This window comes from Anticarsia gemmatalis, chromosome 9 (genome assembly GCF_050436995.1).
Source record: "Anticarsia gemmatalis isolate Benzon Research Colony breed Stoneville strain chromosome 9, ilAntGemm2 primary, whole genome shotgun sequence".
Lineage (NCBI taxonomy): Eukaryota > Metazoa > Arthropoda > Insecta > Lepidoptera > Erebidae > Anticarsia > Anticarsia gemmatalis.
The window spans coordinates 13751470-13767530 of NC_134753.1; the positions used below are offsets into that span (position 1 = coordinate 13751470).

The 16061-nt window shown below is 39.6% G+C and overlaps 1 protein-coding gene across 1 annotated transcript; it reads left to right on the forward strand.

The window, feature by feature from the left end:
• Window positions 1-289: 289 nt before the first annotated feature.
• On the forward strand, window positions 290-15647 carry LOC142975375 (WD repeat-containing protein 26). The gene is made up of 11 exons (XM_076118167.1): window positions 290-957; window positions 8361-8532; window positions 8767-9000; window positions 9201-9395; window positions 9657-9790; window positions 10148-10265; window positions 10464-10592; window positions 10917-11053; window positions 11460-11560; window positions 11666-11781; window positions 12125-15647. Exons 1-11 carry the CDS (start codon window positions 809-811, stop codon window positions 12287-12289), a joined length of 1650 nt encoding a protein of 549 aa, XP_075974282.1. The 5' UTR covers window positions 290-808; the 3' UTR covers window positions 12290-15647.
• The last annotated feature ends 414 nt before the right edge of the window (window positions 15648-16061 follow it).

Sequence of the window (16061 nt, forward strand, 5' to 3'; positions counted from 1 at the left end):
AATACTAGTGATATGAATATTTTTAATGAAGATTAGCTTATATTCAATTCAATTCTCTTCAGAAATATATTTTCTGTAAGATATTGACCCCACTCATTTAACTGTTTTTAATTCCAAAACACTAAGGACGTAGGTGTTTCTTGATTAATTTTTGTATTATAACGTGTAAATATTAAATAAAATCATATTATAAACATAGCAACATATTATATTATTGCACTCGTACGCTTGCACCATTTTTGATGCACGGATAATTTTATTTTTGAGGTCATTACATTACAACACGATTTCGCCCGATGCGCAACCGAACGAGACACGAACGTCATCCGAAACGGAAAGAAGGGCGATGTTGCACTAGCGAAGAAAGACAGCTGTCGTATCATTTTCAGCTGATTTTTGTGTACGCATCGCGGACGCTGCAAACTCGACTGGTGATCTAGACGTTTCACAACGATACAAGTTCCTCGGTTCTACTAGCTCAGAGAACATTCAGGAGGAGAGAGCGTCGCGACGCAGCTGAAGAGTAGCGACAGTTTCGCAGCGACGAACAAAGGGAGATGGTCTATTGAGCGCGGGTGGTGCGTAGCGGGCGGCCGTGACGTCACTCGGCCGAGGCGTCGAGGCGGTCGAGGCCGATGCGGCGGGCACGCTCGTGATCTCGGCGCTCCGACGAGCGCGGCTCGCGGGCGCAGCGGAGCGGGCCAGCCTGGCCTCCACTGACTCGGGCGACGAGGGCGCAGGCCACCGGCCGCCGCGCAAGCGGTCCCGCAGGCTGTCGCCGCCCGCCCGGTCCGCTCGGCCCGCAGACATGCACCAGCCCTGCGCCAACGGCGCGCCGCACGTGAACGGCGACGCGCCGCGCAATGGGGACCTGCCACCGCCGGGCCTGCGCATGACCCAGACTGACCAGGAGATCGTGCGCCTCATCGGACAGCACCTCATCTCCATTGGACTTGAGTGAGTACCGCTGAGCGTTCACATCTTGCTCCTGTTCACTCCCGTTCCATTGTCTTGATCCTAGGATCAGGAAATCATCAAACTTATGCTTTACTAGCTCAAATTCCATATAGATTGAGTTAAACATAACATGGTGTGAAAGTAGCCCATGTTTTTGTGTCTATTATTATGAGAGTTCAATGACCTCTATTTTGTGTGGTCCCTAGTGAAACAAACACCAAAACAAGTTTTTGTTGTTGTTACCTGAGTCAGTCCACATGTACCTACCTAGTGTTCTCAGTGTTCACACTCACTAGATCTATGAATACATTACAAGGGTAAACAATGAAAATGCATATTTTGAAACATCATGATGGCACATTATTTCTTTCATCAAAGCAATATGAAGCCAAAATAATATGATTATATATCATATTATTTTGATGATTGATGTTTTCATACTCATTTATTTTAAAAAAATGCTACATTCAACACAGTAATATTTGGGTATTTTAATGATGGTAATAAATCAAACTTCTTTGTTCTTAATGACGCATTAGATTAGTGTTAGAGCAGGCAATCATACACAAATACATTTACACAATAATTACAATGCTCAGAACAAGTGGTGTGAAGTTATAGAACAAATAAGTGTTAATATTGAACAAGAGACATTACACAGAGGTGTAACAATGTGGTGCTATAAACAAAGAACTTTGAGGAAGCTAGTCTCTAACTTCCTATAAAACAAACATGTTATTGTTTCATTTTCCTCTTGTTATTACTATGCTATATAGTCTTTTAATCAACCTATCTTTAAACATGGTAATTTGATAAAGAAACAAAACAACATTTTATATTTAGTTCCCTTAAAAAAAATACTCAGGCCTCTTTTCACTACTCTTGTATAAGTCTTAGACAGTTTAGATGACTTTTTTTACAGTTATGCCTCTCCTCTTATGCCCTTTTTCCACTGAACTTGTTTCACATGCTTCAACAAAATGCATACATAGTGTTGACAATGAAAGGTCATAAGTGTTATTGGTAATTTAATTTCATACCTTTTCTTTAGGTGCAATACATAATCACATTATTATGAAGTAACATTTAATGATTATTCGTATTTAAAATACAGTAGTATTGTGATTTAAATTTAAATTGAGCCTTGAGTGAAGCATGACAAATGTATGTAGAAATTATATTTGTAATTTTGCTGGAAATAAAAACATTTATTTTGTGTGAAGAGGTCAATGGTACAATTAATAGTTGATTGTTTGAATTCATGGCCAACAGTTTGCAATCATATGTAAATAACAAAAGTATATAAATGATTTTTACATTTAAATGGACTAGCAATAGAGAAACATTTGTTTATAATTACACATTGTTAATAAGGCTATTATCTTAACAACTAATTATGTAGTTAGCAACTCACTTATTATGTCTATGGCACCTCAAGTTTTTTTTTTAAGTAGCCTTTGAAAAATCAGTATATAGCTGATAACTGCCAAATCTTATCCATATTATATTTCTAGTGAAAGAATTCATAGTGATGAAAATTGGAGTGACTTAAGAGTTCTTTAACAAAGTTCTTGTAAGAATGTACAGTTTCTAACCACACTTAGCCATCTTGGTGGATTAGAGGCTTGACTTTTCCTTCATTCTGGGAGGAGACCATTAGATCCTAGCTCAGTAATGAATTATTAGTTCAGCCACTTTGATGTGAAGAAAAGACTAACCTACACAAATTCTTATTTGTATGCGCTTAGTAACTTCTATTATACATTGCATTTAAGACCTCATGACCTATACCATAGTGTATAACATCTACCTCATATTGCACTATACTTTCTAGATAACATGTCACATAATAACCCAGTTGTGGCGATCTCAGCGTGTTACCACTTATCAGTTTATCAGTCACCTATATTCAAGTATATACCTACATACAGTTAACTGCATACTGATAATAGCTAATATCTTAACACTAAATGTAAAAGCATGTTATTTCTTACAATTTTATTTTGAATAGACTATGCTTTAATTTAATTTGTGAAGATTATGAATTATATACTTATCTTAAAAGCTCACAATTCTAACACCCAATACAAAGCATTTGTTGTGTGTCAGAGTTCCAACCCTTCCCCTATCATATTTGAATCAGCTGATTTAATCTTAGACCTGGTCATTCCACCTGCAAAAATGTTGTCTAGAAAAACTATTCTTGGGTGTTGATTTTGTTTGATATGATCTTTAAATAGTCTTTAAAATTACTACTTGCCTATTTTTATAAAACTACCTTTGCTTTAATTAAAAGCCCCTCACTGGATTTAGCAATTATACTCAGACACACACTGCATAAAGCACTCATTAAGACTAGTTAGACTTGATTACTTAAACCAAATTCCTAGTGGACATTATTCACCATTGGACTATTATTACTATTGGATAGTCTAAAGGACTTAAATATGTCTTAAATTTCTTAAATATTTGTACCAATTGATATGTCCATACATTCCACAACCTTTATTTGACTTCCCTCTTCACAAGGATTTCCTCCAAAGTTTTCAGTGCTACTTACATAATAGTTATACTAGTACTTACTACAGCCCCCCATATAGATCTCCAGCACCCACTAGGGGCAATAGTAACCTATGGTTTAAGTTTGTATCTTGTCAGTCAGTGAGTTGATAGTTAGATGTAACATGGTTGCATTATTTGTTGTCATAAGTGTAATATTAACATATTCATTAGCACTGATGCTTCTGTTTGTATTACTAATAACTAGTTGCTGTGACTACCTGATACTTTATTATTTACTTAACACACGGGTACACTAGTGTTTATTCACTAAGTATTTTGTCAGAAAAGCCCTGATTTAGCTTTAAATGGTTCCGCGTCCCGTTAGCGTCAGCTATGTTATTTCGAACTTGATGACACGTGCGGCTCCCTCGCCTGTTTCTGTGACCCACTACTGAGCAAAGGCCTGGGATTATCTGTGGGATTTCGGCTAAGAATAGTTGTTGTTTTATTTTCTTTCTAAAAAAATAGTTTGATAATATTCTTATAAAAAATATTTACCTGATTTTGAAAATCAGTCCACTGATTTCTGATTATTTAATTTGAGAGCACTCAATTTTGGATCCAAAAATACAAGCATTATGTGTTCAAAAAGAGCCATGTGTAAGAGTGATTGTTCTACACTCGGTATGATTCTTTTACCGATTTCCGTGGTCATAAGACTGGGCTGTGGTTTTCATATCCTCTGCCCTACTTATTAAGGGTCAAGCTTACTTAGCTAATTACTACAATCCACATGAATTATATAAATTTGTCTGCAAAACGTACAAAACGGTCCGTTTTCTATATAATATCAACAAGTGGATCAATAGTAACAAACATAAGGCCGCATAATTACTCCACTCAAGGCTTTGCACCGACTATCGGACGCCACACAGTATTGTCATGGCGCGAGCTTAATTCAATATCAACCCGTACAAGTACACTTAATGATTACATTCCTGGAGACACGCAAGTCGGGACAATATTAACGACTTGATAAATAAGTGTGGGATAGTTTATTCGATAGTTATAGTCCAATGACTTAGTAGAATCTTGTATGCAAGGCAGCTGTTGGAGGCATACAACATTCAGATTTTAAAGCATCAGTGAACTGCAGGCTTTTGCAGCTGATGGTGGCCTGTTTGATACTTTATTTTGGAAATACGCAGCAGTAGATAAATCTTCAATAGCCAGACACTTTACTAAGTGATGGGTCTATACCAGCAGTAGATTTTTGAAAAAATCAGTCAGTATTCCTTGCTATCCGATATTCTGAACTGGTGGAAGAGGTTATTAGGATCTTTTGCTTAAACCATGGTTTACATAGGTGTTTATTGTTGATTCATTTGTGAAAAAAACTAGAAAAGCATTTAGATCGTTATCGCCTGCGATAAGGGTTTCGTAATCTCAGCATATTTTTGCAAAGGTCGTAAATGCGGAATAGAGTCCAAAAATGCTAAAATATATAGGGAGATATTGGTTTATTGTAATAGCTAATTATGACTCTTCTCTTTTCGTTTTAATTAGTAAACAATTTCTAGGTATAAAGATAACTCTCAGCAATTAATTTAGTTTCTAAGAATGTTAATTGTTAACTCATTAAAGCTTTTAACTCGTGAACTGTGTCAAGTTAATGCCTCGTCATAGTAATAGACTTGATTATTACATTGTTATCTACAACAACTGTTGTTTGTTGTTTATTCTCAACAACACAAGTTATTCGCGTGTTACGTCACCACTGATTAGATAATAAACTTACTTGAATGCTAAAGGTACAGTTAATTAGGCATTTCTATTCAAATATTATCGAAAGCATACAAAAATTCCGCCATTAAGGTGACGGAAACCTGATAAATAATAGTAAAAAGAAGTATGAGATGTAGAGTTACTTAAAGAATGTTTTTATTATGATAAGATTGTAATATATTGTTTAAATATCAACGGTAAAATAATAATATCGCGAATAGGCAAATATGATATCGGTCGTACACACAGTATGTGAAAAACCGCACAGTGTAGAATGTAACCGCATTATATTATTCAGATAAGTATACAGAGATAGATACAAAGTTCTAAGGTATATTCATTATCACTTTGTAAGGCGACCTCCCACTCTTTTCAATAAGGCAAGACATTGGATTCCATTATTCAATCAGTTTACACTGCTTACGCGTGCCCTTTCTTAATGGTGATAAAAAGTTATATTCTTTATACATTTTTATACCTAAATGAAGTCTTAACTTCTTCTACGTCTAATCTTTTGTTAAATCATGTAGTTCAATATAAAATCGTAAAGATTGTTACGAAATCCTTTAGAAAATAACAGTAAAAATTCCTTTACTTTAGGAAATCAATAATTGGATCCATTCTGTCTCACTGCTGGGCACGAGTCTTCTCCGCTTAGAGCTAAATTTGACCACACTAGCCTACTGAGCCAATAAGCTTCAACTCCTAAAACCTGGAATAAATAACAAAACGATGACAAAAACAAACATGTCGGACACGAGCAATAACAATCAAATTATACAGCAGAAACATTTCTTGAACAATCTATAGGTTGTCATAACGGGTCCTATTGTGGGCCCTATCTGCGCCGTAGTAATGTTGACCCACTTGTGGAGCCCTTGACTGTGGTGGAAATTCGCGCTCTCGGCTCAGATGACACAACACTCGGTGTGTCGTAAGCGGACGTCACTTCGCCCCTCCTACTGTACGCTGGTGTGCGCGTGCGCATTGCAACATACGATGATATGACACTGCGCTTGGTGAAGTTTCCGCGTATATTATGCGCTTTATCTATAGTTACATACTATTACATACTAATAAATTCGATTATATTATGCAAACAATGCTTATTTCTAATTAAATCTTAAATCATCATTAGCTTAGCTTTTCTTACAACGTTGGAATAGGCGTCAAGTGTCACTGGATACAGCCGAATATCATTGTTTTACATGAAGCGACTGCCTCTGATCTCGACAACCTGGTTACCTGGGTTATAACATGATACTTCTCAGTAAGACTGGTTGTCAGACATTCAAGCTTAAGCTTATATTCGAAGAAAGGTTTTTCATTGAAGTTTAAGTTGAAAGGAACTCAATATTTTTTGTCGTTCATTATATCCGCGCATTAGTCATAAAATATTCCGCTAATTGAGTCAGCGCGTTATTGTTATGTTAAAAACTTAAACAGTGATATTTTAATTATTAATCAGTTCAAGTAAAATTTGAGATTTGTAGTTAGTTTGGTGTTATTAAATTTGCGGCATGTAGAGTTTTGAAATAGGTATATTTAAAGTAAGTAGGTACACAATCATTATGATAATAGTAAGTTTCCCACTTTACGCAAATGCTGACTGATAATTATAATGGAAATGTTCGTATTGATGGATAGATAACACTATCAATTATTTTGTTTAGTAACTGACAGCCGGTAATTTGCACCTTCCTTTCTGATCCAGTTTCCTAACTGTTGAGGTCAGGTGATAGACATGTTAGAAGGAACTCCCGTTTCAAAGGACTATGGGCAAAAATGTATGGGCTCCGTCCCCACCTACCAACAAACATGGAACTGATACCAACGTGTTCATAAAGTGCCCCCTATTTAATTAAAATCCTTTGTTTTTGATAAATCAGTGGGAATATATATTTAAAAAAAAAACAATTTGTACTTAATTATTATTTAACGTATATTTTTATTTTACATTTGTAAGTTATTTTAACATTATTGTTATATTACAGTACTAACTCATATGTATAATAATGTCCTCCTAGCCGATATACGGCTACGGCGGTCAGTTTCATTGAAACTGGCCATCTGTGCCGGACTTGGTTTATAGTGTCCAAGTGTGTGCACAATACACAGGTACACTCTCTATTCCATCACTCTCATAGTTTGGTGGGACGGATAACCGACACGACCAGTGAGAGGTCAGGCGCAGGACCGACGGCTTTACGTGCTCTCCGAGGCACAACTTCCTAACTCCGGGCAATCTCTAGGAAATTCTTAACAGAAAATCTCAGAAAAGACTGTTTGGCCCGACCCAGGATTCGAACCCGAGACCTCTCGCACCGCAGTCGCATATACTACCGACCGCGTCACAGAGGCACTCATATGTATATACTTATATCATTTCCATTATATGGTTAATACATGTTATTGATTTCATATTTCAATAATTATTTTTACTCGTCAATTATAATGCTGTCTAACAGATGCGCTGGCAGATTAAAATCTGATCAGATCTAAAATCGTGGGTTGGAGAGCGGGGGGAGGGGGTTATTTTGTACCCAGCTATCTTTATGTGCATGCGGCGTCCGCCGCTGTGCACTAATTAATAAATAAATGAGCATGTATTTTGGAATTAGTCGTCAATAATACGTTAACGAGATATTTGTTTAAACCGAAGATACTATGAGAACCCCATGCATTTGGGCAATGTCGCCATAGTATAAAAATATCGTCTTGCCAAGATATATCAATTGAGCTACATTTCATTTTTGTTGATGGGTGGGGACGATTCCGCCCATAGTCCTTTATGAGGATACTTTTGAAACAGATTATTTCATCAAGTTAACGTCAAAGGTGAATGCGAAATATAAATTGTATTAAACTTTGAACTACAACATGTAATAATTAACTATAATCCAGTCTGACAAACTTTTTCTCTTGTATTCTTCTTCAGAGCGGGTTTTAAATATAAACCATTCATTCCTTCTGCCGAATCCAGGAGTCATTACAGACTCATGCATACCTTTACATAACATCTAGATAGAATGTTTTCTGTGGGCTGTGGACATTGTAATGTAAGAAATGCTAAGGCAATGGCATTTTTTGTAACGTTGTTGTGGTGTTATGTTCAGTCGCAGCGCGGCCCTCCTGATGGAGGAGTCGGGGCTGCACCTGGAGCACCCGGCGGCGGCCACGTTCCGCCAGCACGTGCTCGCGGGCGACTGGGTGAAGGCCGACCACGACCTGCGCGCGCTGCACGACCTGCTGCGCGACTCGCCGCACGTCGAGCCACACAATCTCGCTGTGAGTTGAACGAAACTCCATGATGTGCGGAAAATGTGGCTCCATTTTCGATTGCCCTTACTTTTTCTTAATTTTCAAGGTCTTTTGATTCTGATAGAGCTTTTTAGAATCCAATTCTAAAAATATTTTTTCTGTTTTTCGCTACGTTCGTTTATTTTTACGTGACAGGGATTCTTCTCATCGTCATCGAACCCAGCTGATCAATCGTTAATAAGTTTGTTTCGGTTTGTGTAGGAGATGAAGTTCGTAGTGCTGGAGCAGAAGTACCTGGAGCACCTGGAGGCGGGGCGCGTGCTGGACGCGCTGCACGTGCTGCGCAACGAGCTGACGCCGCTGCAGTACGACACGCCGCGCGTGCACCGCCTGTCCGCGCTCATGATGTGCGCCGACCCCGCCGAGCTGCACGCGCGCGCGCACTGGCCCGGCGGCGGCGAGCACTCGCGCGCCAACGTGCTGGCGCGCGTGCAGGTACCGACATACTTCTTCTTGCCTATAACTGTTCTGTGTTCTTTTGTGAGGTTTCCACGGAAACTGCTTCTTGAAAGATACCCAGAGTGTCCCGGAATGGATACACCCGGATCGCACGACTGCTCCATTCTGCCAATTGACTGAAACATCGACATAATTTATGCATGCTTGCAAGTTTTAAAATGTGTTATATCTTCTAGGCGGTGCTACCCCCTGCGCTGATGATGGCCCCGGGCCGGCTGCGGGCACTGCTGTCGCAGGCGGCGGCGCAGCAGGCGGCTCGCTGTCGGTTCCACGCAGCCCCGCGACCCGCGCCCGCGCCCGACCACATCCCCTTCACACTGCTCGCTGATCATCATTGCTCAGCTGACCAGTTCCCCATACACTCACTGCAGGTCAGACACCATATTCAAACATACTACACTATTTAAGACTGAAAAATTTTACGTCGGTCAAGAACTGATCATAGTGGATAGTTGATATAAAATAAAGCAATATTTTTTGTTTGACATTTTGAACACGTAAAATTAGAAGGTACCGACCGTAAGGTTTTAGGTGATCATTAAACGACTCCGACTCCTTCATCGGTTAACTCAGAAGACTACGAAGGTCTTCTTAAATAAACTTCTCCATTAACATAGTGTGTGTATTTGTAGGTGTTGAACGAGCACTGCGACGAGGTGTGGTACTGCAAGTGGTCGCCGGACGGGTCGCGCCTGGCGTCCGGCTCCAAGGACAACACCGTCATGATCTGGGACTTCGACCCCGTCGCCAAACGACTCTCCTTCAGGTACACACCACACTACAAACCTTGACTGCGTGCACGTAATGCTGGGCGATGTGCGTGCACGTATACACTTGTATACGAACCACACATAAATTACTACTAGGGTGTTTTCATTGAAGTAAATGCTTATAGCAACAGTTCTTTATTATTATTATTGTATTATGTATTATTGTTTCTCGCTCGTCGTCGCCTGCAGAAGTTAGATATTTTGATAATAGATTACCTTTCACACCCTCAAACTAGCAAAACTTATATTATAACATTTATTTTTCTCTCTCTTATGCAACTATAATTTCTAAGAACCCCATGGAATCTTCATTCGTATCATATTAATCTATTAATCTGTGATTGTATCTATAGAAAATCCCTGGAGGGGCACACATACGGCGTGTCGTACTTGTCGTGGAGCCCGGACGGACGGTACCTCATCGCCGCCGGACCTGAAGACTGCCCTGATCTATGGATATGGAACATGGAGGTGAGGGACAAATAAATTTTGTAGTACATATTTCTAGTTTCAGAAAAATTCAGCATGTCATCTCCTAGTACCTTGCTGATAAACTATAACATGCATATCTTTAAGTTATGTGTTCATGTCATGAATAGTGATATCATTTGATTGGCATATGCATGCGATTTTGCAGGATTTTCAGTAATGTATGTGTATGTGTTACAGACGGAGCAGCTGCACCTGAAGATGACACACTCCCAGGAGGACTCGCTGACGGCCGTGGCGTGGCACGCGCTGGGAGACAAGTTCGTGTGTGGCGGAGCGCGCGGACAGTTCTACCACTGCAGCCTCGACGTTAGTGCCCAATGATCATTGTACTACTATAACTATCTACAATATACTTAAAGTCCAATTAATCCCGAAACAACCATTAATCAATTACATTAAACTTTCTATCAATCTGAAATTGAACCCAGAAAGGTGTGGTGATACATCCATTGTTGTCATGCTTCAACTGGCTAATGTAGGCACAGTGTAATTTAATAATGTCAAGCTGAGACTCGACATGACGAACATTTGTACGAATAGTTCATACTTTACGGCATGTAGCACGCTAAGACATGCAACAGCTTACTAACCCATGTATTAGTTGTTTAATGACTAACGTGCATGTCCCAGGGCACCCTGATCAACAGCTGGGACGGCGTGCGCGTGAACGCGCTGTGCTGTCGCGCCGACAACCGCAGCGTGCTGGCCGCCGACACGCACCACAGGGTCAGGGGCTACGACTTCACCGACCTCACCGACCGCAACCTGTGAGTACACACTATATACAAACGAATCTACTAATTTATATCAATTTTGTCAGTGTGAACGTATCTATTTTTTTCTATAATAAAACATTGTTCCGGGTTTTTAATGCATCATAAATCTTATTCTGACTTGTGTGTTTGTATAGAATTTGACTGGATGAAAAGAAATACATGTTATATTGCTTAAACAAAGGAGAATCTCACACATCTATGTTTTTATTAAGGTATATTCCGAAGGTTGGGACAAAATTACAAAACAATCATTAAGAATTTCATCAAAATACAAATATTGTTTCGACTCTGAAAATAAAGTTAAAAGATTCTACAGTTCACTCGCACTACTGTTGAAACACAACAGTAATTATTTTTATCTAAGTGTAAATAATATGATGTCGTTGTATGTTTACAGCATCCAGGAGGAGCACGCGGTGATGGCGATGACGCTGAACGCGGCGGACACACTGCTGCTGCTCAACGTGGCCAACCAGGGCGTGCATCTCTGGGACATACGTGAGTACACACATATACACGCAAGCTATGATACACTGCAGCATGTAGCTCGTAAAAAAGATAACGATTTGTATATAACTACGATATAATAAATGAATACTTCAGGTGCCCGTGCGCTGGTCCGTCGGTTCCGCGGGCTGAGTCAAGGCCATTTCACCATCCACGCGTGCTTCGGCGGCGCCCACCAGGACTTCATCGCGTCCGGTAGTGAGGATAACAAGGTACACACTATATTGCCCATTTGTAGGCTCATACAACTATAAAATATAAGTTTATGTTGTCGATTGAAGGTTTACGAGGCGTATTTATGTAATTTTGTTTATACGAACTATCAGTTGTTGGAGGTCATTGACCCTTTTAGGTCAATAACCTCTTGGGTCAGGTTTCAGGTTGGATGTTTTAAAACAGTTGTTGCGTTATTTGTGTACGTTTTCAGTAGTGTAATATTAGATCAAACTCTCGGTACCTTCTTGTGTATACTTAGATTGTATAACATATGATTTTATGGGTAACTTTAACTTGTATTAATTTAGTTCTTGTATTCATTTGACTGTGTGCGTGCAGGTATACATCTGGCACATCAACGGCGAGGAGCCGATCGCGGTGATCTCGGGGCACACGCGCTGCGTGAACTGCGTGGCGTGGAACCCGGTGCACCACGACGTGCTGGTGTCGGCGTCGGACGACTACTCGCTGCGCCTGTGGGGGCCGCGCGCCGCGCCGTCCTAGGGGCGGGCCCCCGCGCGCCCGCTGCGGGCCCGCGGGCCGGAGCCGCCGCCCACCAGGCCCTCGCTGCACACCATCGACTTCCGCAAGTTCACGCGCATCTAGGCGACACACCAGCTATGTGTAACGCTATCGTACATTTTATAAACCTTTGTTTCGCGTTTTGACCTATAACAAGATTTCACTGTGATAATTTACAATATCTACATATTTTCAGAGTACCTATGTATATGCACGTGTACGTTTATGTAAGCGTATACGTACGTACGTACGTGTATACGTTCACATTGCAATTAAATAATATCCTAATGATGAAAACGAACGATGGCAAACAACTGCATCGTATTACTTACAAGCTAACTTGACAAAGCCCTTAATAAAAGGTTTTGATCAATGTACACTATTTCTTTTGTAATAATAATTATTTTACAAATTGCCTCAGATACTTGGTCAAAATGTTGAACAAATAATGGTAAATAGAATGTATGATAACGTTAATTTCTGTGTTAAATGCGTGATGATTGTGTTAGTGGTACATTTCGACTCAGATTGGCATTTTAGTAGGGAGATTTGTACAACTAAGTACTCATTTAGAGGTTTACGATATAACGGACGACAATCATAAATGTCACTGTTTGAAATAAATCGATTTGATTAGAGAATATATCGATTCTTTTCGCTTGTAGTGTTGATACGTGAACATACGCGCCCGTTGCGTGTTCGTGCTCGTAACGTATTCTCTTGTAGATTGATATATAGCAAGACTTCAACGCCTCTAGATGAGTACTCAGTTCAAACTCCACGTGATAATCGATGCATATATAAAATTCTAAATTTCCGACTACTACACTGAACTTGTTCGAGGGTGCCGAGGAACTACGTCTACGATACACGCACGCCGAGCCGTTATCAATGTGCAATGAGGTGTGCTTCACCTAACTATAGTCGGGCTCGAGTGTCGTGTACCGTGTGGAGGCGCGGACATAGAGACTACTCATACTCAGATCGCGTTGTGGCCACCACTGCGCGGGGAGAGTGACGTCATCACCGTGACGTCACCGCCACTGTAGCATGTAGGGCGCACACTAGCGCCACCTAGCGTAAGGACCACAGACTCGTAATCTAGGAATAGACTATATCGGAAGTATATTTGATCAGATTATTTTGGACAGAAGTGTGAGGTGTGCCGCGCCGTGGCCGGCTCGCCGCCATACGAGTTATATCGATATTTCGGTTCAAAACCACACCATATCTGTTACGTTTTATTTCGTTTGATGGAAATATATTTGTATTTTAAAATTTTTAAGTAGTGTTATCGATATAAAGATTTGGTTTTAGAGTTAACATTGGAAATTATTTATAGGAGTGTACTCGTATTGTATCGTTGGGCCATTACGATGGACTATGGCCTTAGCTCCTCTCGCCTCGAGAGGGGATGTTCGGAGTAAGTGTCGGCGACTCTCCCCGCGCGCTCTGTGACACTACTAGAATAATTTATTTAAGGCTATTCGGTTAAATTAATTAAGACTTAGTTTGTTCGCGACTCACGCTGTGGACTACCGACACTGGGTACTTAGATGTTTCATCTCTTTCTGATCCTGTGTATTAGAACGAGATATACAATACGATGAGTATTGTTCAAAATCTATAAAACACAGTATTTATAGCATCCAGTGTGTGTCAGCTACATAATATTAGTATGTATATGTACGTCACAAGGTAGTTTACCGCGTGACAATCGCGAACGAACACTTAACGATTAGCAGAGGGTATATATAGCGGTGCCCGCTCACGGCTCTATTTTTATACCGACCACGAATCTCGCACGAGATAACTGACAATGCCGTTATTATTGACATGGACTTACTGAATAACTGAACGAACCAAAAACTGTGAAACTTTAAAGGTTAAAATAGTCAGTCGATTATAGATTACGTACGAGTTTACCGGATGCGTGCACATATACGCACGTGTGCGTAATAATAAAGAGGTTTTTGAAGTAGCTTATGTGGCTTAAAAAGACTGTTTTAAACTCTCTTTATCAATACATACATTATAAGGATACGCATCCGAATTTCATGTTAAAATCATTTTTGTATGTAATTTATATAACAAGGGATGAGAATTTTAACTTTAAAGTTTCATGGTTTAAATAAGGGTTTGTTCAGTCAAGTCAAATGTACAGCAATTATTCTAAAAGTGTGTGATTTTTCCTATATTTGTTAATACGCAGTACTGTGAGTTGTGTGAGGTGACTACATCGATGTATTTCATTTGCATGCTGACGGTTCTTGATAGAGTAACATTGTATTACGATATATCGGTATTAGTATATCGTCGAAACTTGCATGTTATACTGATTCACTGCGGGAATTGTACTGTTTACTGTGAGATATAAAGGGCATTAATACATAAAATAGGAATTGTATTTTACCCCGGTACAAACGTTACTGTATGCTAAAGTTTGCGAGCAATATGTATGTGTTATTGGAACATAATCATTCTTGTCGTACTGCTATCCCGTAGGTACAGTTCCCGCAGTGATATAGTACAAAGAAGTCGTCCATAGTAAGGTTTGTCGGAGGTGAGTGTAACGCGCTTGTTGATCGAACTCCTGCGCAGACGGGGGACGTGATGTATGATCGACGCGTTTCTAACTTGTATTTCTTTTTGATTGATTTTTACTGTATTTTTAGATGTACTAATTATAGCTTTTGTAGTTCGCACAATGCCTTATCCGACGCACGCGCCGCAACGTGCCACGTGTGCGAGGAGCTTCTAATCGGAAGTCAGTGTATTTTTCGTAGAGCGCAATGATGTGATGATGATATTTGCGAGTGTTCATGTAGGTGGCAACGTACATACAACGAATGACGTCACACGACTGTCTCTGAGGTCCGAGAACAGACGAGTTGTATAAAGTACACGCACTTACGAATATGGTAACAAGATTTGTGATGATGGCTTACTGCTAAATTCGATCTTTGGTTTGTGTGCAATTCTAATCCACTGCTTTCTAAGTGTGTTCAGAGTGTCACATGCTGTATTGCCTTATTTAATCTCAATAAAGGTGTACGTATTCGTAAGTGCGTGTACGCGTGATTAGCGTGCGCGTGTACGTGAGTTCGGATAAGGCGATGCATATCTGCGCGGAGTTCGCGCGAGTACCAAATATCAGGCAATAATGCGTGTGTGTGAGTGTGTGTGTAGAAGTACAAAGGCTGGAGTGTTGGGACATTATCGATAGGTAACTATAGACTCCATGTGTAACGGTCGCGCGACGCGGGGCCCTACAGCCGCCCCATTTCAATTGTTAAAAATAAATAATTATTATATCAATAAATTTTTTATTGTAAACTAATTTTGTCTTTTATTTTTGTTGCTTTTATAATTCAGTCAAAAGAAACAGTCATTGGAATTTTTACCCTTATTCAATATGTTATTATTATTGCATTGTTGTCTTTAAGTGACCATTTCTTTTAACTGGGTTATAATTACATATCTGCAAAAATATGATCTATTTTAATATCTGTTCATTCTATATAATATTATAAATGGATAGTTGCACTTTAAAGCAATGCCAACTAGTCTAAAATAAATATTCTATTTTATCAAAAATGACTCAGCTGCAGAATAACAATTTTATAGAAAGCATTTTTATTCTATGGAACTATTATATTTATCAATGTTGGCAAAAATACTGCACAATATCTGGCACCTAAGTATTGCTATTTCACAAGATATCATGGGAAATATTATTAGTCGGATCCACACC